This window comes from Crocuta crocuta, unplaced genomic scaffold (genome assembly GCF_008692635.1).
Source record: "Crocuta crocuta isolate KB4526 unplaced genomic scaffold, BGI_CrCroc_1.0 scaffold9, whole genome shotgun sequence".
Taxonomy (NCBI): Eukaryota; Metazoa; Chordata; class Mammalia; order Carnivora; family Hyaenidae; genus Crocuta; species Crocuta crocuta.
In genome coordinates, this window is record NW_027551567.1 from 1,563,338 (window position 1) to 1,589,163 (window position 25,826).

At 39.2% G+C, this 25,826-nt stretch overlaps 1 protein-coding gene across 2 annotated transcripts in view; it reads left to right on the top strand.

The window, feature by feature from the left end:
* MDN1 (midasin AAA ATPase 1) overlaps positions 1 to 25,826 on the top strand; it is a 166,802-nt gene that overhangs the window by 26,736 nt on the left and 114,240 nt on the right. For both annotated transcript variants that reach the window (XM_077750370.1, XM_077750369.1), the window contains exons 10-17: positions 79 to 272; positions 1,571 to 1,652; positions 6,717 to 6,812; positions 8,670 to 8,782; positions 9,992 to 10,140; positions 11,058 to 11,118; positions 17,691 to 17,902; positions 25,460 to 25,563. In XM_077750370.1, coding sequence (XP_077606496.1) covers positions 79 to 272; positions 1,571 to 1,652; positions 6,717 to 6,812; positions 8,670 to 8,782; positions 9,992 to 10,140; positions 11,058 to 11,118; positions 17,691 to 17,902; positions 25,460 to 25,563 — 1,011 coding nt within the window. The remainder of the gene's footprint in view (positions 1 to 78; positions 273 to 1,570; positions 1,653 to 6,716; positions 6,813 to 8,669; positions 8,783 to 9,991; positions 10,141 to 11,057; positions 11,119 to 17,690; positions 17,903 to 25,459; positions 25,564 to 25,826) is intronic.

Here is a 25,826-nt window from a genome sequence, read left to right on the forward strand (position 1 = left end):
TCAGCAGTTTACATGTGCTTTTAAAAATCACTGTGTCTGATACTAAATTTTCTTTGCTTTTTATTCTCCCTCTGACAGGTTCTTCAGAACAGATATCCTAGCCTCTTGGCAGTAACTGATCACCTGCTTGACATTTACATTGAGATTACTGGAGAGAAACATTACACTCGGAGTGATAGTTCTGTTACATGTGAACAGGCACCTGGGGAAGTTTCAGAAGCCAGAAGAGAAAACAAAGGACAAAGCCTTGAGGGAAGAGAATTGTCTCTGAGGTACTGGATTAAACACTTTTTAGTTGATGTTTTATTTTATTTTTTAATTTTAGAGTGTGAGAGAGAGAGTACAAGATGGGGAGAGGGGCAGAGGGAAAGAGTGAGACTCCTAAGTAGGCTCCATGCTCAGTGTAGAATCAAAAACTGGGCTCCATCCCACAACCCTGGGATCGTGACCTGAGCCAAAATCAAGAGTTGGGCACCCAACTGACTGGGCCATCCAGGCAACCGGAGTTGATATTTTATCTATTTATTGTTTAAGTAGGCTCCACGCCCAGTGGGGAGCTTGACCTCCCCGACTCCAAGGTCAGGAGTCCCATACTCCATGGACTGAGCCTCCCAGGCACCCCTTGACTTGATATTTTAAAAACTACTTCCCTTAAAAGTTTTAGCAGCTAGCACTGAATGGTTCTGTGGGGTCAGGTTTTGAAATTAGACCTGTGAATTGCTTCTTGGTGTCCAATCCCGTTTTCAGATCTTATAGTTAATCATTGAGAAGACTTATAGGTAATGTTATTTTAGCTTCTAAAAGTAACTTTGGGGGCACCTGGCTGGCTCAGTTGGTAGAGCATGCGACTCTTAATCTGAGAGTGATGAATTTAAGCCCCATGTTGGGTGTGGAGCCTACTTAAAAAAAAATTAAAAATAAAAATAACTTTATTTAAGGAACATTATTTATTTGGGGCCTGCAGAGAAAGGGAGAGAGGGAGAATCCCAAGCAGGACCTGCACTATCAACATGGAGCCCAATGTAGGGCTCGATCTCACGAACCGTGAGCTGAAATCAGGAATCAAATGTTTAACTGACTGAAACACCCAGGCGCCCCCAAAAAATAACTTTAAAGGTTGGGACAGTTACTGAGATAATTCTTTCACTGCCTTTTGTTGTTGTTGTTGTTGTTGTTGTTGTTACACTTGGGGTCATAAGTAAGACTCTTGGATTTTGCTATATGTATGAGTTCTGTCACTTTGCTTTTTTTTCTTGACGGTTGACTTGCCCTTTGAGAAGTGATCATTAGGGATGGGCAGTTCCCCTCAGTTTGATCTGAGAGTTTGTTGGCCACCCTTCAACCTTGTTTGGGCCTGGATTGGGGTAAAATGAATGATAAATCAGTTCCTGGTAGGGGCAGGGAGTGGGACCCCCTCACTTATTCTTTCCCCTACACTATTTTCACAGTGTCAGAGATACAGAGAAACTTTGGTGCCCCCAGACTTAAGTAGATTGCATTTAACTCTGATGTCTTTGTTGTCTTTGACCTATGGCCTATTTCCTGGCCTTTTTTTTCCCCCCTCCCAAAGGGATCTACTGAATTGGTGTAACAGGATCGTCCATAGCTTTGACAGTGTGTCTTCATCAGCATCTTTAAATATTTTTCAAGAGGTAAGATAGAATCTTCCTGTTCGTTTTCTCTGTACTCGATAAAGCTATTGATTTTCGTTGTTATTTTCTGTCTCTTGGCTGCTATCAGGATTTTTCTTTGTGTTTGTTATTCCTAACTAGTTTAAACTAATGGTGCCTTAAAACTAATTGAGCATAATAAATGTTTGGTTTTGAATCAGGTTACCACTAATAACACGCATAGATAGAGTAAAACAGACACTGAAATTAAAGGTAAAGAAAAGAAAATCTCCCAGGTAATAATAATGTTGTAAAATATAGTGTTTCTAAACTGTTTAGTATTTCCTGGACACCTGCTCCAGCCGGTGCAGGAGTCCCTGAAGGATGCATGGTGTTGGCGAGAGACAGTGAGAGAGCCCCGAGATTCTTTCTTATCACCAGGCAGGCATCTCTGTCCTGTCGGTTTTGATGTCTTTATTTAAAGGTCCAATGACAACATGAGATCAGAAAAAGGAATTTTTACAGTGGAAAACTCTGTGATAAGATGCTTTGAAAAGTGTACAAGAATAGGTTTTTCGGAAGTATTCTTTTTTTTTTTTACAAATAGTTTATTGTCAAATTGGTTTCCATATTTTTCGGAAGTATTCCTGCAGAATTACCCCAATCATAGTGAGGTTGGATAAATCCTACAACTAAGGAACTAATAGGATGTTCTTAGGGAAACAGGATGACATACGTATTTGTTCTAAGTTGTTAATGCTAGGATTAGGACATAGGCTAAGGTGTGTATAGATAGGCTAAGAGTCATTCTCTCTGGCTCACAAGAGGACAAATGTTTTTGAGCTGGTAAATAAGTTGTGGAAACTTTTTTGACCTGATGCTGAAGGTGTAAACACCATGGAGGCCCTAAATGTGTCGGCCTTTGTCTTTGGGTAATGTTTTAGCTACTCTTATCTGTCTTCATACCAGACACCAGTGTAAGGGAGGGTGTTTGCGGAAAGTAGGCCTTAGGGAGGGGACTGCCAGACATCACCAATTAGCAAAGGTATAAGAATTAACTTATGTTCTGCCCTTATCTGTTCCTTAACTCTAAATTAGGCCCATTGTCTTGGGCCCAGGCTCAATTTTAACTCCTGTGTTCTTAACCCCCTTTATTATGTAAGTCTTGGATCTGCAAGGCCCATAGGAAGAGCCTTTTGACAGTCATCCACGATGCTTTCATCTAAAATCTCTTTTGAAAAGGCAGGAATATACTTTTACTTCTGAGGTATCTGTGTACAGAATGTCAGTCTGATTTGGAATATTGTGAGGCCTGGTCAATACCAGCAGGCTCATTTCCAACATGAGCCAGTAGTAACAGAAGGAGATACCAGTTTTCATTTCTCATGGCAGGAGCTGTGCAAACGCTGCCATTTCCTCGCTGTGACTGTCATCCAACGAGGCCGGTGTGGCTCCCAGCAAGTATTCAGGGGTCCCTGGCTGGTTCAGTATAGCATGTGACTCTTGATATTGGGGTAGTGATTTTGAGCCCCATGTTGGGTATGGAGCCTACTTAAAGAAACATTCAATATTTATTTCTAGATATGATTTCAGAGTCTATCTGATAGAGTTGTATTTGTCTGATCCCTCCACTTGGCCTTTGTAGGGCCTTTTAACTTTGTCCAGAGAAATTTATGTGGGGGATGCAAAGTATAGCCTTGTATACTGGGCTTGAGGAAGAAATGTGTTATGTGAGAGTGAAACCCTATTGAATTACAACTGTGCCATATTTAGTAAGATTTAGAGATTTATTCCCATCTGCTTTGGAATAAAAATGGTACTGCCTGAAGATCTGTTGGCTCTTAAAGCACTGACCAGTCTTGATTATAAAGTGTTGTGGTTTCTGTTAGCTAAGATTAAAGAGAATAGTGACCCAGTTTGGTTTGCAATGTTTCATTGTGTTTGGCAAAGTTAGTTTGAGTAGAAAGAAACCACAAATGGAGTTCACGCTTATAGTGAGCCAAACCCTGAAATGCTGTGTGCCAGTCGTTGCTGTCACCAGCCAGTGTTCTCCAATTCAATCCAATTCTTCCTTTTTAAAAAAAATTTTTTTTTAATTTACATCCAAGTTAGTTAGCATATAGTGTAACAATAATTTCAGCAGTAGATTCCTTAATGCCCCTTACCCATTTAGCCCATCGCCCCTCTCACAACCCCTCCAGCAACCCTCTGTTTGTTCTCCATATTTGAGTCTCTTATGTTTTCCCCTCTCCCTGTTTTTATATTATTTTTGCTTCCCTTTCCTTATGTTCATTTGTTTCGTATCTTAATGTTTTATTTATTTCTGAGAGAGAGAGACACACACAGCTTGAGCACGGGAGGGTCAGAGAGAGAGGGAGACATAGAATCCGAAACAGGCTTCAGGCTCTGAGCTAGCTGTCAGCACAGAGCCTGACGCAGGGCTCAAACCCAGGAACTGTGAGATCCTGACCTGAGCCAAACTCGGACGCTTAACCGACTGAGCCACCCAGGCGCCCTACATTTGTTTTGTATCTTAAAGTCCTCGTATGAGTGAAGTCTTATGATATTTGTCTTTCTCTGACTAATTTTGCTTAGCATAATACCTTCTAGTTCCATCCACGTAGTTGCAAATGGCAAGATTTCATTCTTTCTGATTGCTGAGTAATACCCGTTGCATATATATATATACCACGTCTTCTTTATCCATTCATCCATCAGTGGACATTTGGGCTCTTTCCATACTTTGGCTATTGTCAATAGTGCTGCTATAAACATTGGTTACATGTACCCCTTTGAAACAGCACATCTGTATCCTTTGGATGAATACCTAGTAGTGCAATTGCTGGGTTGTAGGGAAGTTCTATTTTTAACTTTTTGAGGAACCTCCATACTGTGTTCCAGAGTGGTTGCAACAGTTTGCATTCCCACCAGCAGTGCAAAAGAGATCCTCTTTATCCGCATCCTTGCCAACATCTGTTGTTGCCTGAGTTGTTAATGTTAGCCATTCTGACAGGTGTGAAGTGGTATCTCATTGTGGTTTTGATTTATATTTCCCTGATGATGAGTGATGTTGAGCATTTTTTCATGTGTTGGCTGGCCATATGGATGTCTTCTTTGGAGAAGTATCTATTCATGTCTGTTTCCTCATTTCTTCACTGGATTATTTATTTTTTGGGTGTTGAGTTTGGTAAGTTCTTTATAACTTTTGGATACTAACCCTTTATCTGATGTCATTTGCAAATATCTCTCCCATTCCATCAGTTGCCTTTTAGTTTTGTTGATTGTTTCCTTCACTGTGCAGAAGTGTTTTATTTTGATGGGGTCCCAATAGTTCATTTTTGCTTTTGTTTCCCTTGCCTCTGGAGACGTGTTTAGTAAGAAGTTTCTGCGACTGAGGTCAAAGAGGTTTTTGCCTGCTTTCTCCTCGAGGATTTTAATGGCTTCCTGTCTTACATTTAGGTCTTTCATACATTCTGAGTTTTTTTTTGGTGTATGGTGTAAGAAAGTGGTCCAGGTTCATTTTTCTGCATGTTGCTGTTCAGTTTTTCCAGCACCACTTGCTGAAGAGACTGCCTTTACAATTCAATCCAGTTCTGATACTGACTACCTGGAGTTAGTGTAGACCCTATAGGTCAAGGGCTCAGTCCTCCAGAAGACTGCCCTCATTTTAGACTTCAGCTGCAAGTCTTGGTGGCTGTCCTCACTTGTAACTTACCAACTATGATTCAGGGGTTCCCACAACAGTCTCATGACCAGTAACCCACATAACTCATTGAATGCACTATACTTACAGTAGAGGTAATAGTTTTATCATAAAAGGTATAACCTAAGGATAGTCAAATGGAAGAGCCAAAAAGGGCCATGTTTTAATGGTCCTGAGTACAGGAGCTTTTGTTCCTTTGGAGTCAGGGTGTGCTAACTTCCCGGCTCATCAGAATGTCCACCAACAAGGAGGTTCTCTGAGCTTTGGATGTCCAGCATTGTTGTTGTTGTTGTGTGTGTGTTTAATATTATTTATATTTAGAGAGATAGACTGCGAATGGGGAGGGGCAGAGAGGGACTCCCAAGCAGGCTCCCTGCTGTCAGCTCAGAGCCCTATTCAGGGCTCTATCTCAATGAACTTTGAGGTTAGGACCTGAGAGGAAATCAAGAGTTGGAAGGTTAACTGACTGAACCACCCAAGGCTTTTATTAGGGTCTTTCATCACTGGCCATATGCTGGAGCTCAATCTCTAGTCCCTCCTCCCACCCCAGAGGTTATACTCCTCCAGTGAGTCCTGGGTCTTTCTGACCAGACCAGCCCCTCCCTTAAACTGCCTAAGGGAGTTACCTTGTCGAGCTTAATGAACTCAAGCCTGGCTTGAAGGGGCCCTAATGAATAAAAGACACATTTTATTCTTGGTAATTCCAAGGGTTTTTGAAGCTCTGCCAGATACTAGGGACGAGGACTGGATAAATTTCCTCTCTTTTTAAATACTTACATAAAGTTTATTGATATTTCACATTGGTGATGGTAGAACCAAATGTATTGTTTGTTTGCCACACTCGAGGTATCCTTTCCATTGTCATTTTATCTCTTATCTTTCCCGTAAATGGAAATTTTACAAATGCTCGATGTATTCAAATTGAAACTTTTTTGGGTAGAATCTGTTTTTGGTGGTAATGTATACTTTATATTTCATTATATCAGGAGACAGATATCTGGTTGGCCTATTAGAAGTTGCTGTGATTAGGGTAATGACAGTGTGTTTTTTTTTCTTTCTTTTTTTTTTTTATTGTGCACCAAAATTTTCCTTTACAGTTTAGAAATTAGTCTTTTGGAGTTACTTCCCGTTTGAGAGTCAAATTTGTAAAATGAGCCTTTTAAAATTTTTTTCTAATTAACCAGTATTTTGATAGTAAAGTCTTCACATTTGTTTGTATCTTGTATCTTTTATGATAAGGTCCTGATTCTAGAGCTGGTACTTTATTTCTACTCTCGTTACTCTCGCAGAAATGTTCCTGTTGAATTTTATGTTCTTCCTTTTTGTGGGCAGGATAATGGCACTCTGTTATTAATATAGTATTTTAAAAAGTCTGTCGGTATTGACCTTGGTTATTTTAATAGGCTCTGGACTGTTTCACAGCAATGCTTTCTAAGCATACAAGCAAACTGAAAATGGCAGAAGTCATTGGAAGCAAATTGAACATTTCCAAGAAAAAGGTACGTAGTGCGATTTTTACTTCTCTGCTGAAGGGAAGCTGGGATATTTACTTAATTGTTGGTCTCTGGTTCTTACCTAGAACAGCTCCTTTGCAATAACTACCTCCTTTGAAAGTTGGTAGTTTCATTGCTCCCTTTCATGGAAAGAAAGCTTTCACTATCTCCTAAATAAGTAATTCTCCATGTGTTTTACATTTTTAAAGTGAGCTGCATTATACCTTATATCACATGCATGCTTTATTTTCTCCAGTGTTTTAATGAGTGTGTTCTGGAGATTGTGGACTTGGGACTGGAATTGTTTTAGTAACTCCTTTGTCTATAGTTTTAGGCACAATAAGATTTTTTCTACCTTTTCATTATTAATATCTTCAAACATCAGAAAAGTTTAAAAGAATAGTACCAATGGACAGCAAGAATAGTACAAGGAATAGTACTTAGATTCATTGCTGACATTTTTAATATTTTGCCATTCTTGCTTTATTTCAAAAAATATATTCTTGGAGTAGAGAGCTTTTTATTTTTTATTTATTTATTTAAAAAAAATTTTAAATGCTTTTTTATTTATTTCTGAGAGAGAGAGAGACAGCATGAGCAGGGGAAGGTCAGAGAGGAGACACAGAATCCGAAGCAGGCTCCAGGCTCTGAGCTAGCTATCAGCACAGAGCCTGATGTGGGGCTCAAACCCACGAACCGTGAGATCATGACCTGCGCCAAAGTTGGATGCTTAACCGACTGAGCCACCCAGGTGCCTCTGGAGTAGAGAGCTTTTTAGCAGTGGTGATGGTAGCCAGAAACGTATCTGAGGCCTGTCTCATGGCAGATAGCTGGGATTCCCAAATGAATGATGAGTTAAAAGAGCTTTATGTCAAGAAATGAAAGAGAGATGCTGAAACTGTTGGGATGGTTTTGGCTGCAGGTGATAGAACACCTACTGAAAGGGGCCTAAGTAATAATTACAGTAGGTAAAAGAAATGAAGCTGCCTCAGTGAGCTTATATTGATCATTATTTATCCCTTTTGGTTGAAGACAAGATTCATTTTCCCTGAACATTGTGCTGCCCCTTCCATCCCTGCCCAAATCTAAAACAAAATCTGGGTTCTTAGGACTAGCAACAAGGATAAGAGAGAATGGCTCCTGGGTAGAGATCCTGGAGCCTCTCTCACGACTTCTCTGTGTTTTGGCCATGGTCAGATGTACCACGGTTTATTCAAGTCACTGTTTCCTTTTTTTTTTTTTTTTTTAAATGTTTTATTTATTTCGGAGAGAGAGAGAGAGACAGCGTGAGCAGGGGAGGGTCAGAGAGAGAGGGAGACACAGACTCTGAAACAGGCTCCAGGCTCTGAGCTAGCTATCAGCACAGAGCCGGACGCGGGGATCGAACCCACGAACTGTGAGATCATGACCTGAGCCGAAGTCGGATGCTTAACCGGCTGAGCCACCCAGGCGCCCCTCAAGTCACTGTTTCCTGAATTATGTTAGAATCTAAAGCACAGGAAAGCCTAACTGAAGCAAAGTCACTTTTTCATAAGTTTTAGGAGTAGAACTTTCTGTCCATTCACTATTGGAATATGTCAGTGTGTTCACTTTAGATGTAGGCAGATATGGACTTATTTGAATGAGTAAAATGTCCCATTACAGGGAAACATTCATGATCAATATTTTTCAAAAATCAGAAATTTAGGAAATTTTTAAAAGGACATAATTAAAGCTAACTCGCTTGCCTTGGAGGCAGAAAATGCTTGTTAAAAGGGCTTATTAGAGTGGCACAGTAAGCCACATGCATGAGTAAATGTTTGAAGTGTATACAGAATTTTTATTAAAGGACTGTACAGAATTTTACTCTGTCCCCTCCCTTAGGCTGAATTCTTCTGTCAACTTTATAAACCGGAAATTGTGATTAATGAGTTAGATGTGCAAGTCGGTCGAGTGCGCCTTCTACGGAAACAAAGTGAGGCTGTCCACATACAGAGGTAAATAGACTCTCAACTAGTCTGAGACTCTGGGGCGTTAGGAACATGATATAAGGGGTAGTCTAGCCCCTTGTCTCCAAGCAGAATGCGCGTGAATGCTGATCTCTCCACTGTTGCTGGAATGTAAGAAGCAGTGCTTTCCCAAAGTGTATTCTATGAAATTAGAGGTTAGTAGGCGAAGGAGGTGAGGGGGATTGTTAGGGATTTGGGACTAGCAAAGACGTATTTTTGATTTTATTTATTGTAGCGTGTTTAGCAGAGTAAGCCTCACTTGGAAATTAGGCTAGGTCCTAACGTTAGTTTGTAAATTCCTTGAAGGCTGGCATGATTCTGAGATCTAGTTACCATTTATTAAGTACTTATATGCCTAACACTGTGCTGAGTGCTTTGCATAGGTTCTCTTGTGGTGAAAATAATTTTATGAATTAATAATTAGTGTCTTACAGCTGCCATAACAAATTACCATAAACTTGGTGGCCTAAAACAACAGACATTTATTCTCACAGTTCTGGAGGCTTAAAGTCTGAAATCAGGATGTTGGCAGAAACACGCTTCCCACTGAAGGCTTTTGCCTCTTCCTGGCCTCTGATGGCTGCTAGGAGTCTTCGGTGTTCCTTGCTTCTGTAGCTGCATCACTCTCACCTCTGTCTCCATAGCCCTGTCATGTTCTTTCTTGTGTGTGTTTGTGTTTCTAAGTCTCTTTTTTTGTAAGGACACTAGTCATTGGATTTAAGGCTCACCCTTAAAGCCATTATGATAGGATTTTAACTTTGTTATTCTGCAAAGACCCTCTTTTCCAAATAAGGTCACATTCACTGGTTCTGGGTGGACATGAATTTTGGGGGAGGTGTTCAACCCATTACAAATAGTAACTCTTAACCCAAATTTTATAGGTGAGGAAACCAAGGCTAAGAGAGGTTAAGTAATTTGCCCAAGATGACATAGCCAGTACAGATAATGTCTTACTGTATGGGTGTTTTGACTCTCCAGAGTTTAGTAAAGTACCAGATGTATAAATTCTCAATGTTTGTGGAATGAATGAATTCTGTGATTCCTAGGTTGCAAGGATATCTGTTTATAGCATGAACACAGCTACTGTGACTTATCTTCTCATTTTCATGGAATCTGGAAATCCTGATTTCTCAAAACAACAGTAAAGGAAATTTGTAGTCTGCTTCTCTAACTGCTTTCTTGTTTTCCCCTTCCCAGGGAGAAGTTCACGTTTGCTCCCACAAGGCCATCCTCTGTTCTAATTGAACAGCTCGCAGTGTGTGTTAGCAAAGGGGAGCCAGTATTGCTGGTGGGAGAGACTGGGACTGGCAAAACCTCTACTGTCCAGTACTTGGCTCACATTACAGGTAACTTAGAGGGGAAACACTCTGCCTCCAGACGATAAACATTTCACACTGACTGCCTTTTTTTTTTTTCCTTGAATAAAATGTCCCAAAAATATTGGAGTTTATTTTTATTTATTTTTTTCCCTGCCGCAATATTGGAGTTTAAAAAGTGCCACCTCTCCACATTGCCTGGGAATAACCACTGGAAATTTTTTCCTTGGAAAGTAATATAATTTTTTCCCTTGGAAATAACTACCGTTAACAGCTTAGCATTATCTTTTTCCAGTTTATTTATTTGTCTTTAAGCTTATTTATTTATTTGGAAAGAGAGAGCGAGAGCTGGGTTTGGGCAGAGAGAGACCTAGAGAGAGAATCCCAAACAGGCTCCATGGTGTCAGTGCAGAGCCCAACACGGGGCTCGATTCCACAACCATGAGATCATGACCTAAGCTTGAAACCAAGAGTTGGACGGACACTCGACTGACTGAGCCACCCAGGCACTGCAACTGTTTCCTGTTCTCATCTATGTCTGCAAATATGTAAACATTTAAGTTTGGTTTTGTGTTGAAACAAATGGAATCATACTCTTATATATTGTATTTAGTTAAAAAGCAAATTGGATATCTTTAAAAACAGAACTGCTTTACTCCTAATGGCTAAATCATATTCCATATTGGATGTTTATTTCTAATTTATAGACCCATATTGAAGGATTTTTTTGTTGTTTTCAGTTATCTGATGCTAGAGCAATAATACACAGTGCGTCTTCTTGTATATCTCTCTGGGTTAGGTGAAAATTTTGAATGGTTAAAATTCCTGAAAGTAAAATAAGAGGATCAGAGGAAATGTGCCCATGTCCACCCATCTTTAAGGATCACACTGGATATAATCAGAGTTGAAATTTTCAGAGTGACCCTTTTGCCCTTTCTTTTTAAAAGGCCACCGTTTGAGGGTTGTCAATATGAATCAACAAAGTGACACTGCAGACTTGCTTGGAGGGTAAGTTTGTTTTAAAATTATTTTCTGGTACTGCTTGAGGGAGCAAATAGTGTTTTCTTATAAAACTCAAAATTAGTCTTAGAAAAAGGATCAAAGACTTGCATCCTTACTCCACATCCCAGTAGGTTATTTATTGGACTTTATTGAGGACTTCTTGGATGCATAGATGTTTCTCAGCTTTAAGGAATGCTTGAGATTTTTCCTCTCAAAGATCATGCTGGAATGGGGAGGGGAAACAAGTATGTAATTAATATTTGTGTGTACTGTCATTTATCTAAAGTGTATGTTCTGGAGTCACACTGCCTCGGAGCTAGATTCTCTCCTGCAGTTCAGTTATCTTTGAAACATTAAGTAGCTCTCTACTTGGTTAAATGTTGCTCATGGGATTCCACTGTGGTCATTAAAATGCCCTTCTTCCCTGTTAGTGTTTTTGAATATTTAGTTTCATGAACAATTTTAGTTTGTGCCGAAGGCTGTAAAACTGATAGATGCTTTTGGCATACCTTAAGTTGAATGATATTGGGTTCTATCGCATTAACTCTAAACAGTTGCTTAAAAAAATCCTTAAAGGCATAAAGTAGAATATATTGTCCTTTTTGCTCTTTATAGCGTCTGCTAGAAAGCTTTTATTTATCTCTTTTTTTGAGGGCCACATTATAGCAGTTTTTATTTTCACTCTTTCTTTGTCTTATATCCCTCCCCACTGTGGTTAGAGTGCTACTTTGGAATCCTGCTTCCTTCTTTTCTTACTCATTACTTATATTCTCCTCTATACGTAACATTAATTATGTTAATCAATGCTTTTAAATATATATTGTCTTCAGATCCATTAGCTGAGGTTTATCTTTCATACTGTAATTCTACTTTCATTTTAAAAAATTGTTCCCCAGTGATCTTTCTACCCTGTTTTTAGTTTACTTCTGTCAGTTAATTGATACTTAATCTCCTCTTTCCCTCATTGAGGTACTTGGCAGTGTGTTCTTACTAATATAATTTATACTTAAATAGGTGTATACTTTACAGTTGTATCTGATATATGCAAAATATTATACTACCACGTATCTCTCTTTATTCTGTATCTATATATGTCTTCAGGAATGTTCTGTTACATATTCCTAACACAAATGGCTAGTCTTATAATAACTGAACACGGACTAGGTCTATTTCTTCTTCTTTTTTTTTTTTTAAATATTTTTATTTATTTCTAGGAGAGAGAGAGAGAGACAGTGTGAGCAGGGGAGGGTCAGAGAGAGAGGGAGATACAGACTCTGAAATAGGCTCCAGGCTCTGAACTGGCAGTCAGCACAGAGCCCGATGCGGGGCTTGAACCTACGAACCGTGAGATCATGACCTAAGCGAAAGTCGGACGCCTAACTGACTAAGGAACCCAGGCGCCCCAATTTCTTCTTTATAAGTATTTTTAAACTTATCAAGTACAGAGGTGCATATTTGTTTGCTTTGATATAAACAATAATAGAAAAAGGTTGGAATTAGAACATGGTAACTGGAATTTTACTTTAGTGTTAACTTGCTAAAAATGTATGTTCAATTTTTCTTGTTAGTAGGTTAGTATCACTTATCAAAAAGAAAACTTATATGTGCTTCAGTTTATATGGTTGGAAATACGCCTTTCTTCCTGTACTTTTGTATTACTGGAAAGTGGTGTAAATCAGATCATTTAATATATTACATTGTAGATGCATGGATGACTCCCTTATGAATTTTTATACGTAAGATAGAAAGAATAAAAATGACTTAAAAAGGCAAGGGAGTGGAAAACAAAATTCAGTTAAGAAACACATCAGATGAACACAGGGGAAGGAAAAAGAAGAGGGAAGCAAACTATAAGAGACTCTTAACTATAGATAACAAACTGAGGGTTCATGGGGGGAGGTGGGTAGGGGGTGGGTTAAATGGGTGATGGGTATTAAGGAGGGTACTTGTTATCCTGAGCACTAGGTGTTCTATATAAGTTATAAATTACTAAATTCTGTACCTGAAACCAATTTTACCATATATGTTGACTAACTAGAAATTAAATAAAAACTTAGAAAAAAAATTCAAGAGTTGGCAGGTAGATGGGATAGAGAAAGGGTAATATTTCTATTTTTGGGATGTGAGGTTAGTTTCATCTACTTTATAATTTACATTACACATATTTTGCATATATCAAATACAATTGTAAAAAATAAGAAATTTATAGACCTAATTAATTTGGTTTGCAAATCTGGATCCTTTATTATTACTATTTTTTAATGTATGTTTATTTTGAGAAAGAGAGAGAGGCAGAGAGAGCAAGAGCAGCCGAGGGGCTGAGAGAGAATCTCAGGCAGGCTCTGTGCTCTCAGTGCAGAGCCTGACTTGGGGCTCCATCCCATGAGCGGTGAGATCATGACCTAAAGCTGAAATCAAGAGTCGGAGGCTTAACCAACTGAGCCACTCAGGTGCCCCAAATCTGGATCCTTTAGATTGGTTTTTAAAAGGTTATTATTGAGGGGAAACTTATTGCCCCCTATTTTTTGATTAGTATTAACTTGGTATGTCTTTTTCCTTCATTTACATTAAAAAAAAAATTTTTTTTGAGAGACTGAGAGTGCATGTGCATGAGTGCGTGAGGGGCAAAAAGTGCAAACTTAAGTAGGCTCCGTGCTGCCAGTGCAGAGCCTGACACGGGGCTTGAACTCATGAACCTTAAGATCATGACCTGAGCCAAAGTCCAAGAGTTGAATATTCAACCAACCGAGTCACTCAGGTGCCCCCAACTTAAAAAAAAAATTTTTTTTTAATGTTTTATTTATTTCTAGGAGAGAGAGAGAGAGACAGCGTGAGCAGGGGAGGGTCAGAGAGGGAGGGAGTCACTGACTGAAACAGGCTCCAGGCTCTGAGCTGGCAGTCAGCACAGAGCCCGACGCGGGGCTCGAACCCACGAACTGCGAGATCATGACCTAAGCGAAAGTCGGACGCTTAACCGACTAAGCCACCCAGGCGCCCCGCCCCCAACTTTTTTTTAAAAGTAGGCTCCATGGCCAGTGTGGGGCATGAACTCATGACCCTGAGATCAAAAGTTGCATGTTCTACTGACTGAGCCAGCCAGGTGCCCCTCCTTCATTTAGTTTTTAAATCATGTTTGTTTTTGTTTTTTTTAAAATTGTATTTTTAAATATTCTCTGCCCCCAACATGGGGCTTCAATTTACAACCCCAAGATCAAGAGTTGCATGCTCCATCAACTGAGCCAGCCAGGTGCTCCTGTTACTCTTTTTTTTTTTTTTAAATGTTTATTTTTGNGTGTGACAGCAGAGAGCCTGATATGGAGCTTAAAATCATGAACCCATGAGATCATAACTTGAGCCAAAGTCAGACATTTAGCTGAGCCACCCAGGTGCCCTCTGCTGCCCCTCCTCCCCCCGTTACTCTTTTTATAGTATATTTCTGGTAGAACATAGACCTTCAGATTACCTGTGAATAGAGAACTAAACCAAATTCCAACAGAGTTGGGAGTGAAAGAGCTTATGATGAGACTGTACGAAGAATAGATACGGACTACACAGAGTACTTAGATGAAGCAGGTAAAATCATTCCAGAAAGAGACAAGTCTGGGACTAAATCTCAAAAGCCCGGGCATGGGTTCTTAGCATTGACTGTGGGGAAGGAGATTGAGAAGGGCAACCTCTGAGGGAGAAGCAGCTGTATAGAGAAGGGGAAGCACCCTTGGAGAAGTTGGCAATGAAGGGGGGAAAAATGGGAGGAAAATGAAAGATACCATAGAAATGGAGAGGACACCAGGGACACCTGGGTGGTTCAGCTGGTTAAGTGTCCATCAGGCTCTTGGTTTCGGCTTAGGTCATCTCACGTTTTGTGGAATCAAGCCCTGCATTGACCTCTGCACTGGTAGCACAGGGCCTGCTTGGTTTCTCTCTCTCCCTTTTTCTCTACCCCTCCCCAGTGCACAAGCATGTGCCTGCTCTGTGTCTCTCAAAAATAAAAAGTGGAAAGGAGTCCAACTTGCATTCTTTTCCTTGTCACCCATAGAAACATCTGCAGAGAGGAGAGAAGGCAGAAGGGCATGTTCATAAACTTGGAATCCTAACTTCAAAATGAAGAGTGTTTCTTTATCATTTCAGTTATTCAGCATGTACTGTTTTACATTCTTTCATGCTTTACAGTTTTGGAGAGCTGTGTTCTTTTGTTTTATCCATTTTCAAATGAATTTTTATATGTACTCTTAGTGTATGTTCTCCCAGGTATCAGACTGGTTCCCATTGAGTTGCAGTTCACTTTTTTCTTTTCTGAAGTGTATATATGTTGACTCATCTTTTTCATCACTTGAAATATATTGACTTAACTGTTTCAGCCACTATGCTCCACTTTAAATGAGTAAACATTTCTTTTAGTCTGATTTGTAGTATTAAGCTATTTCTTTTATGAATTCAGTAGACAAGCCAGTTAACAGTGTAATAATTGTAATAGTTAATTCTTATATGCACTCATGTTCCAGGCTCTATTTGGAGTCCTTTGTTTGTGTTCACTCGGCCTTTTTAACAACCATGAGACACAGACTGTTATCCCATTTTACAGAGAACTGAGGCACATGGGGATTAAGTACCTAGTTCAAGGTAATGGCTGGATTGTGTTTGAACCCAGGCAGCTTGTAGTGAACCCAGGCAGCTGCCTCAGTTAGCCTTGGATTCCATTAGTACTATCATGTTTAAGACTAGCAATTTTATTTAAAAAAACGTGTGTTTTGTTTAACTTTTCACTATTCCTAGTGTTCATCATCTTTTGCTTTGGTCCAGTGTGTAGGTCTCTCGAATTTGCTTCTACTCTTCACTTCCCTACGGTCTCTCTTCCGTTTAGTAGTTAATGGTCCTTTTAAAGTATAATCAGATTGCATTACGCTCTGTCTCAAATCCTTGCACTGACTTCTCAGGCCATTTAGAGTATACACCAAAGACTTTTTTGGGCCTATAGGACCCTTCATAATCTAGCACTGGTACTTCTCTGACATAATTTCCTTTCTTTGGCTCTGCTGTTGAGCTCTAGCCACACACTTTTCCGTGTTGCACCTGGGTGCTTGCTGTTCTCTGTGTGGCATCTCTTGCCATCCACAGATGCTTGGCTTAATTCCTTTTCTTGCTTGCTTTGGGTTCCCTTTAAATTCTCATCTTTAGCAAAGCCTCTCTGACTATCATATCTAAATTACCAGTGTCTTATTCACCCACTCTCCTTTATCTACATTCATAGCACTTACTTACTACTTGATATTTTATAGATGTCTTTTTATATTCTTTTGTTAGATTGTAAGTGGGGCAGGACCTTGTGGGTCTTGTATTTACTCAGTACCTAACACCTAACAGGTACTCAGTAAATTTTTGTTGAATAAATGGAGTAAATAAATGTCTTTTCTGATGTGTTAGTGCTTACTGGTAATTGTACATGAGTTTGAGCTTCTCATACTTTTTCTCTCTGCAGTCAGACTCTTTGATAGATGCTCAGTATCAGGGCATTGCTTTTACTTATCCATTGTTCCTCTCTCACAGTCCAGGGAGTAAATCATGTCCATGAGTTTTCTAATTGTTTTCTAATTGATTGTTGTGAAACATAGTTTTTGTTTCAGTTCTCAAGTTATTTTTTGGAAGTAAAATTTATGTCATTGTACTTGAGTTATAGTTCTTAGTATCTTAGGATATGGAAAATTATATATTTGAAGTTTTCCAGGAAAAATTAGTGATGTTTGAGCAACTTCTAGCTACAGCAGTGTTTCTTGACTGTTCATTCTCACCCTTCCCCCTGAGATACTATAATTTATATGAACTAATTTCCTAGCTCCCCAACCATAGAAGTTCTAAATAAGAGAGAGTCTAAATACTAAGAAATAAAATGTTACGCTTTGGAGGGCCGCAGCCATTGCAACATGTAAGGTTAAAATGCTCTCCCCTTCCCCCCAGTTTTTATCTCTTTGAGAACAATACTCTCCTCCATCAGTTGAGAAGGCATGAGCTGTGTTCACTTTTCTTAAGCTAATTAATTTCATATCTTGTATTTTCTTCTAAAATATTCTGAAAACTTTCTGGTCAAACTTAATAACATACGGTTTATCATTAGTTCTATACATGATGTTTATTTAAACATGTTAGTAAAATAAGTGACATGCCTCACTGCCCAACTAGGAATTTTGAATTCTTTTCATAATATTGTTTTTACCTTCAGTGTAGACTCTAGACATTTAGAATGGAGAAAATAGATTACGATTTAAAACTTTAACATAGATTGTTATGTCACATATAGAGAGAGCAAGAGTATGAGCAGGGTAGAAGGGCAGAGGGAGAGAGAGAGAATCCCAAGTAGATTCCACGCTTGAGGCAGAGCCTCACGTGGGGCTCAGGAGTTGGGTGCTCAACCAGCTGAGCCACCCAGTCATCCCCAAAGCTTTAACATGGATTTTTAAAGTATTTTGATATTATTTCTGATTTTGATTAAATGAAGTCTTGAACCTATTCCTATTTTCTGAGACATGATTTCTAATTTCTAGTAGCTTCAGAAGTTTGGAAATTACATTTACCTTTTGTTTCAGTTACAAACCAGTGGACCATAAACTTATTTGGCTGCCCTTACGGGAGGCATTTGAAGAACTCTTTGCCCAGACATTTTCCAAGAAGCAAAACTTTACATTCTTAGGGCACATTCAGACCTGTTACAGACAAAAACGGTGGCATGATCTCCTCAGACTAATGCAGCATGTGCACAAGTCGGCCGTCAACAAGGATGGAAAAGAGAGTGAAACTGGTAAGAACAGGTCCCATACTGCTAGTGGGAGGCCATGAGGCTGCGGCTTCATTAGCAGAATTGAAACCAGTGACCAGAGGGTTAATGGAACTAACCCTACGGTATTAAAGCTACAGACTAATAAACCAGGCTGTAGTGTTTTTTCTGACTCTTCTCCTTCAGGGAGGCAGATGTGAGGCTTGCTCTCCCATCCCTTTGTTTGGCTGCCTCTGTTTTTGTTTTTTGTTTTCTAAGATTTTATTTTTAAGTAATGTCTGCACCCAAAGTGGGGCTCAAACCTACAACCCTGACATCAAGAGTTGTGTGCTCTACGACAGCCAGCCAGGCACCCCGTGGCTGCCTTTCGAGTAAAGCCTTTCGATGCTACATAATCAGCATCTTAAATGGCTTTGCTGTGTATTGAGCACATGAACTGGAGTTTGGTTATAAATTTGGTGGGCCAGCCAGGAGCTTTTTGCCAGTGTTTCATGAGTTTCCAGCCAACAACAAGAATCTAGTGGAAAGTCTAAGTAGCTGCCTAGGCTTTTCCCTAAGGATGACACTCCCTGCCCTGACTGGACACTGCTAGCTCTCAGTGCTTAAGTTAGCTCTTGTGGCCAGGAAATGGTGTTTAGTTTGGGCAGACATGTCTTGGTGAGGTTATTTCTTCCATTTAGTTTGGCTCTCTTTGCATCCTTCCTTTGCTTGATTAGGAAAGGTTGACTAGGAAGCCATTTGGTTCAATTGGTGAAGCCCCGACTTTTAGGGGAAGAACCAATGGTCACAGAGGTACTTTGGGCTTTATTCATTTGGTTTGTTGCTGCTGCTTTTGGGATCTTTGGGTAAAATCAGCTGCAAATTAATTGGAAAATGGGAAATGACAGTTTGATTCCTGAATGCAGCCATTTGGGTTATATTCTTCAAAACTGGGCAGTGTTTAGTTACAAACCTATGAAAGGAAAAAGGTGATCTTCTTTGCAACACTGCTTGGTCATAATATTCATTAGACTCCAGATGACAATGACCAATTAATGAATCCATAAATTATAATACCATTTTGCAATTGGATTTATTCTGTAAGATTTTGTTTGCATCTTATGTCTTTGTATGTGTTAATGTTTGTTGTAAATATGAGATATTTTCTCCACCTTTGGATAGTATTGCTAAAATTAGTTTGTAAAGCAGTACTATTTTTTATTTTAAAGGAGTACTATTTAAGTGGTTTAAAGACCAGTGCTTGTAAGCATTGGACATTCTAAAACTCAGAAACCTAAATTTTTCAAATTTACATGACCTGAAAAAAAATTTGGGATGAAAGCTAATTTAAGGTTGTTGGTTTAATAGACATGTCTTTAGAATTAACAGCATTAATTTTTTCTGCTTGGATTTACTTAGGTCAATTAGTTAATACACAAAGAATGTTTTAAAATATATGTTGCTTGGGAGAATGACTTTCTTCTAAAGGTTTTATGGGTAATATAGACATAACTATTAAGAAAAAAGGAACAGATATAAATAAGATAAAAAGGTTTGTAGGTTGGTGTGCCTGGGTGGTTCAGTTGGTTAAGCGTCCGACTTCAGCTCAGGTCATGATCTCGTGGTTTATGTGTACAAGCCCCGTGTCGGGCTCTGTGCTGACAGCTCAAAGCTTGGAGCCTATTTCAGGTTCTGTGTCTCCCTCTCTCTTTGCCCCTTTCCCTCTTATATTCTCTCTCTCCCTCTCTCTCTGTGTCTCAAAAATGAATAAACATTTTTAAGAAAAGGTTTTATAGGTAATCTTTTAAGTAGCTTTCAAAATCTTTGGTAACCTAAAACTTTAAAGTTTTACAAAGTTAAATGATGGGTTAAGTAAATTAATTAAATATTTGTATCATTTCTAGTTAAGAAGACATTAATTACTAAACATAGTTTTATCAGCTTATGGTGTCCTGTTACAGAGAAACTAAAAATATTTGGGTTTATTAGTAAACATGTCTTATGCTACACTGAGATAAGGCATACATTTCTAAAATTCTTTTTTAAAAAAAGTGTTTTTATAGTTTATTTTTGAGACAGAGACAGAGCATGAGTGGAGAAGGGTCAGAGAGAGAGGGAGACACAGAATCTGAAACAGGCTACAGGCTCTAAGCTGTTAGCACAGAGCCTGATGTGGGGCTCGAACCCACGAATCCTGAGATCTGACCTGAGCCGAAGTCGGACGCTTAACCTATTGAGCCACCCAGGCGCCCCCATTTCTAAAATTCTTAAATGTAGTCGTAAGTTTACTAGTCTAAAGAATGCCAGTACAACAAACAGTTTACAATTAGTTACTAGTTAGTTTTCACTAGAAACTTAAGATTTTTAAGAGTTAAGAAATCTAATACATATAATTAGAATTACTGGAAATGATAAGGGAAGCAATTCATATATACAAGGAAAGTGACACTGGTTAAAGAGGAAAAATTTAGGACAAAATGTGTATGTTAAAAGGAAAGTTCTAGGTTTGTGAGAAGAGAATCTTTGGAAAGGAATTTGTGTGCATGGTAAGCACTAAGATTAATGGTATTAGTTTTTTGTTTTTTGTGTTTTAAAGAGTGTGTGTATGCAGGGGAGAAGGGGAGGGGGCAGAGGGAGAGAGAGAAAATCCCAAGCAGGTTCCTTCCTCACTCAACATGGAACCTGACATGGAGCTTGATCCCGTGACCCTGGGATCATGAACTGAACTGAAAAAAAATGAAGAGTTGGATGCTCAACTGACTGAGCCACCCAGGAGACCCAATTATGGATATTAGTATGTATAGTTTATTAGGGAGTAGTCTACACCTGGGTAAGAGAAAGGAGTAAGATAGCAAGATTAAGCAGAAGTTGAGCAGTGACACAATATCAACAGAAGCTGTAGCTGATTCTCTGAGGAGTTCCAAAAGTTGGATTATCCTTCAGAACCATCCTAAATTGGGGCTGGACTTCTATAATAGTCATTGGAAGTGACCACCTGGTAAGAGGGTATGCCTTTGGCAAAGCAGCTGTCTTCAGTCCAGGCAGTCACTGATGGTGTCTGAGAGTTGAGGAATGAGAGCCTTTCATTTTTCCTTCCTTCCTTCCTTCCTTCCTTCCTTCCTTCCTTCCTTCCTTCCTTCCTTCCTTCCTTCCTTCCACCATTGCAAGTAGGAGAGGGGGGAGGGGGATGAGAGAGAAAGAGAAAGAGAGCATCTTAAGCAGGCTCCATGCCCCCAGCACAGAATCCACCCAGGGGCTCAATCTCAAGACCCTAAGATCATGACCTGAGCTGGATGGTCAACCAACTGAGCCCCCCAGGTGCCCTGAAAGCCCTTCATTTCTGATGGAGATTCTTGGTTAGCACCTCGCCGCATGTACCACAAGAGATCAGATTCATGCAATGCCCTAGATGTCCTTGTCCCAGTAAGTATATATCAACATGAGAGATGACAGAAAAAAAGAGGGACTGCATACATTTAAAATAATTAATCTTGTTTGAATGAGTAAATTTTAATATCAGAACTGTATTGGCATAAAACTGGAATTAGATTTTTCTGTTAAAATGACAGTTTCCTTAGATTATTGTTCTAATAAGAAATTATAAACAAAGATTTTTCTTTATTAATGCAATCTGCTTAGAAAAACAAAGTTTCTATGTTTTGTCTCTATTAGGTCCTGGATTATTTAAGAATGTTGAATCTTCTCAATATTAAAAGACTTAAGTGTTGCTAATCAAATCTGTAACTTTCTGTATTTGCCTTTAGAATCTCTTATTGCTGCCTTGGCTAAATAGATAATTACATACTAAGTTTTGTAATGACTTATAATCCTATTTTGGCATATGCTTTAAAACTTTCTGATATTTCTGACAAACTTTCCGAAATTCAGTTTCTCAGTGAATTTTTTTTTTTTTAACTGATTAGGCTTATTCATTTGGTATGTCAAATTACATGGGAAGCATTGTCAAATAAGTGATGATAAACCTTCTGAGGTTATAAGATGTTATTATGTGATCACTTGTAATTCTAATTATTGAAATGCTGACAAATTTCCTTGTCAGCTGCATTATAATGAACTCCCATCAGATCTGTAACTGTGGCCATTTTTTGGTCTTTTTGTCTTTTATAGTTATTTTACTCTGATGATCTTGCAAATACATTTCACCTTTAAGGCAATTCATGGAAGGGACTTTTGACAAATATCTTTAACATCATAAAACTGAACTAGGTATAAATTTTTGGAACTAATGAAAAAACTGGATTCAAGCAGAATAACATGGGACTAAAAGAATTGAGAAAAATGGTTTTATTTATTTATTTATTTTTTATGAGTTTGTTTGAAACATTGCTGGCTCTCTAATGTTTGCTCTTCAGGTTTAAGGAAAGTTCTTCTTTTAAGCTGTGACTGGGAGAAATTTAATACAGTATTCCTTTGTAAACATATATGAAACATTCATTTTTCCCCTACCCGATTCCTCCAGAATTCAGAAATTCTCGGTGAATATTCTTATATTTTCATGGCAGTTATAATTATTAGCATAAGTTCTCTAAGAATTTGTTCTTCTTGTAACAGGATACCACTGGAAACATTGGTTATATTATCAAGGCTTTGCCTGGAATGTCATATTTGAGTGCAAAATGCATAGACTCAAATGTGACCACCTAGCTTTAAGGATCTAGGTTGACTTTTTGGAGCCAATAAAACCCCATAGGAATAATAAGCTTGATACCTTACTTGTAGTGTTCTTAGCCTTATCAGGCCTAACTCACAGCCCACCTGTGGGACTGCCGCCTGAGCTGAGACAACTGTTAAACAGAACTGACCTGTTCTCAAGACTAAGACTGGTTTATAAGATCTGGAACAAACTTTGTATCTAGGGGGAGAACAGTTAAACTCAGGCCAAGAAGAAACAATATTGAATTGCAGTGTTTTTCTAACAAACAAAAACTTGTCAAAAGTGGAGAACGTTACATTTTTTAAATTTATTTTTGGTGTGAGGGGGCGGGTACAGAGGATCTGAAGTGGGCTCTGTGCTGACAGTGCAGAGCCTGATGCAGGGCTCAAACTCATTATAACTTGAGCCAAAGTTGGATGCTTAACCCACTGTGCTACCCAGGCACCCCAAAAGTGTTAATTTGTAATGGTATACAAGGACTTTGACTATACTGTGGTAATCCTTCAACAAAGCTGAAGCCCTTTCCTTATTACATGCTCATGGGGCTAGTTGGAAGGGAAGGGGACTTTTGACCCTGGAGGAAAAAAAAGATAAAGAACAGAAGAGCCAGGATCACTGACACCTTGGATGGCGACACACCTTGAGCACTGATTTCACTCACCATCTTTGGAACAAAATTTTGCTAACTATTCTTGTGAGCCCCAACAGATCTTAAGGTTTTTTTTTTTTTTTTTTTAATATTTTTATTTATTTCTAGGAGAGAGAGTGAGAGACAGAGCAAGCAGGGGAGGGTCAGAGAGAGAGGGAGACACAGACTCTGAAATAGGCTCCAGGCTCTGAGCTGGCAGTCAGCACAGAGCCTGACGCGGGGCTCGAACCCGCGAACCGCGAGATCATGACCTAAGTGAAAGTCGGACGCTTAACTGACTAAGCCACCCAGGCGCCCCTTAAGGTATTTTTTAGGAGACAGACTAACAGATGAGTGTGGTTACTTTGGGTAATTACTTTGGGTGATTATTCTGGCTTTGCTGTTTTGCTGTATACTTTATAGCAGGTGGAATCCACAAGCAATAAAGGCTGGACACCAGGTGAAGGTTTTTGTACATGCTTGAAATGCCACTGTAAGATTAGGTGTGTCTCTAATAGAGGAAAAGATAATGGCCAGATTTCCTGCTTTTTTACCTGCAGAAGGATCTGAATATGGACATGCAGAAAAACAGACCATATGCGTGTACCCAGATGGGGCCACTGAGGTTGAACCCACCTTGTCAGTGTGGGCGATGCTGTGTTAGCCCTCCAGGACCCACCTGCTACCTAATGAGAATATTCTTCTCCACAGTTAAATATTTCCTGCATTCGCCTACTTACTGCGTCATTGGTGTCACAGGCCAACCCCTACCATTATGTAATGCCAGTTGGCTTTGAGGAAAAACCAAGTTTATATCCAAGACTTAGATCAGGTAGCTGTCTTTTAAAGGAATGAGACATCGGGCTCTGTGCTGACATCCAGCTCAGAGCCTGGAGCCTGTTTCGTATTCTGTGTCTCCCTCTCTCTCTGACCCTCCCCTGCTCACAGTGTCTCTATCTCTCAGAAATAAATAAAACATTAAAAAAATTTTTTTATAAAGGAATGAGGAAATTCAGTAGAATCCATTCAGTTGTGTTGGAGACTGATTCCAACACCAGTGACAAATACAGCAAACCTTAGAGCTGAGAACCTTAGAGCATCACTGTGAAAGAACTGGTTGATGATATAATACAGTTGTCAGCCACAGCAGAAAAATGGGATGTAGTGATAAGAAAGAGCATTGGGGATGCAGCTCTTTATCAAATTGTAAAGCCCCTTATTCTTGATGAAGTTCATTTGGCATGATGAAGATAAAGGACTTTAGCTGTGTCTCGTGGCTTGTTGGGTTGCTGGATATGTCAGCTTTCCTATGTTGCTCAGAAACAGCCAAAGAAGAAACTACTAGTTTGGTCAAGCAGAATGTACATGTCAAGCTAAGTACCAGGGAATATTTCCAAGAAATTCTGAAGTTGTTTGATTCCTCAAACCGTGAAACTGCACCCTGTTCTCAGCAGGAAGTAGCTAGAGCTGTCGTCCTCCCAATTCCCTCAGGAATGAAGCATGATCAGAATACATTGGGGATTGAAACTGGTAACCAAAGGGTTAATGGAACTAATGATAAGTGCAGCTGCAAACTGATAACCACAGATCCAACTTTTTACCCACATCTGTTTTCGTTTGCCTTTAGATATCCATGACTCTTTCTTTGGGGTTGTGTATTTGATGCTAGCGTTCCTGAGTCTCCTCATTTGGCTGCCTCTTAAATGCATCCTTGCTCTGTGATTAGCTTTGCTGTGTACCAGGCAGACAACTTTTGGGTTCAGTTACAGAATTAGGAGAGGAGTTGGGGAAGAATGAAGCAATACAACTTGGAGCTTTCTAGGACTTAGGGGCAAAAAGGACTTATTCTGAAGTATTCCTGCTCCTCTGAGTCTAGGCATGATTTCCATAAAAACATGGTTGGTGATGTTGATGTACAAGTACCACTTATTGGTCAATAAATTGTATTTCTTTAGAAAATAAGTTCTTCCAAAAAGCTGAATTCTACAACTAAAGGGCTTTGGTAGCGTAGTTATCTTCTCTGTGCTTCCTTATTCCTAAAAGGGGGGGAGTAAGGGTACCTACTTCAAAGGATTGTTGTGTGGTGTAAAAGAGTTAACTAATAATATACATGCATATAAATGAACTAATTAGTATAGTGGGTGGCACAGAGCATTATACAAGTGTTAGGACTTACTTTTTTATACATCTAAGATGTTTGATTTTTGTGTGAATTTTGCTTGTTTTGTGTGTGTGTGTTTAAGTTAAATGTGTTACAACCTAAAATACATGTTAAACTCTTGTCTTTATTCTTTTCTAGGGTTACTCCTAAAAGAGAAATGGGAAGCATTTGGTCTTAGACTCAGCCATGCTCAGCAACAGATGAAAATGACTGAAAATGCCCTGTTGTTTGCTTTCGTAGAGGTATTTTGCTTCTGCTGGCTACTTAGGTTAAGGGAATGTTGATTTGATGCAAAATGCAAGTTTAGACAGAGTACTGTTACTACTGATATTTTTAGTGCTTGCTGTTTAAAACTTAATAAACACTAAGAATACATTGGTGGTAGATATCTGAAAAATGTCCTTAATGGAAATTGTAAGGTCTTGATAAGCACCATTATTTTTAAAGTTGCAATTGAGGACAACTAGTGACCTCTGTTTCATGGCGGGGGCCTTTGGGCAGGAGA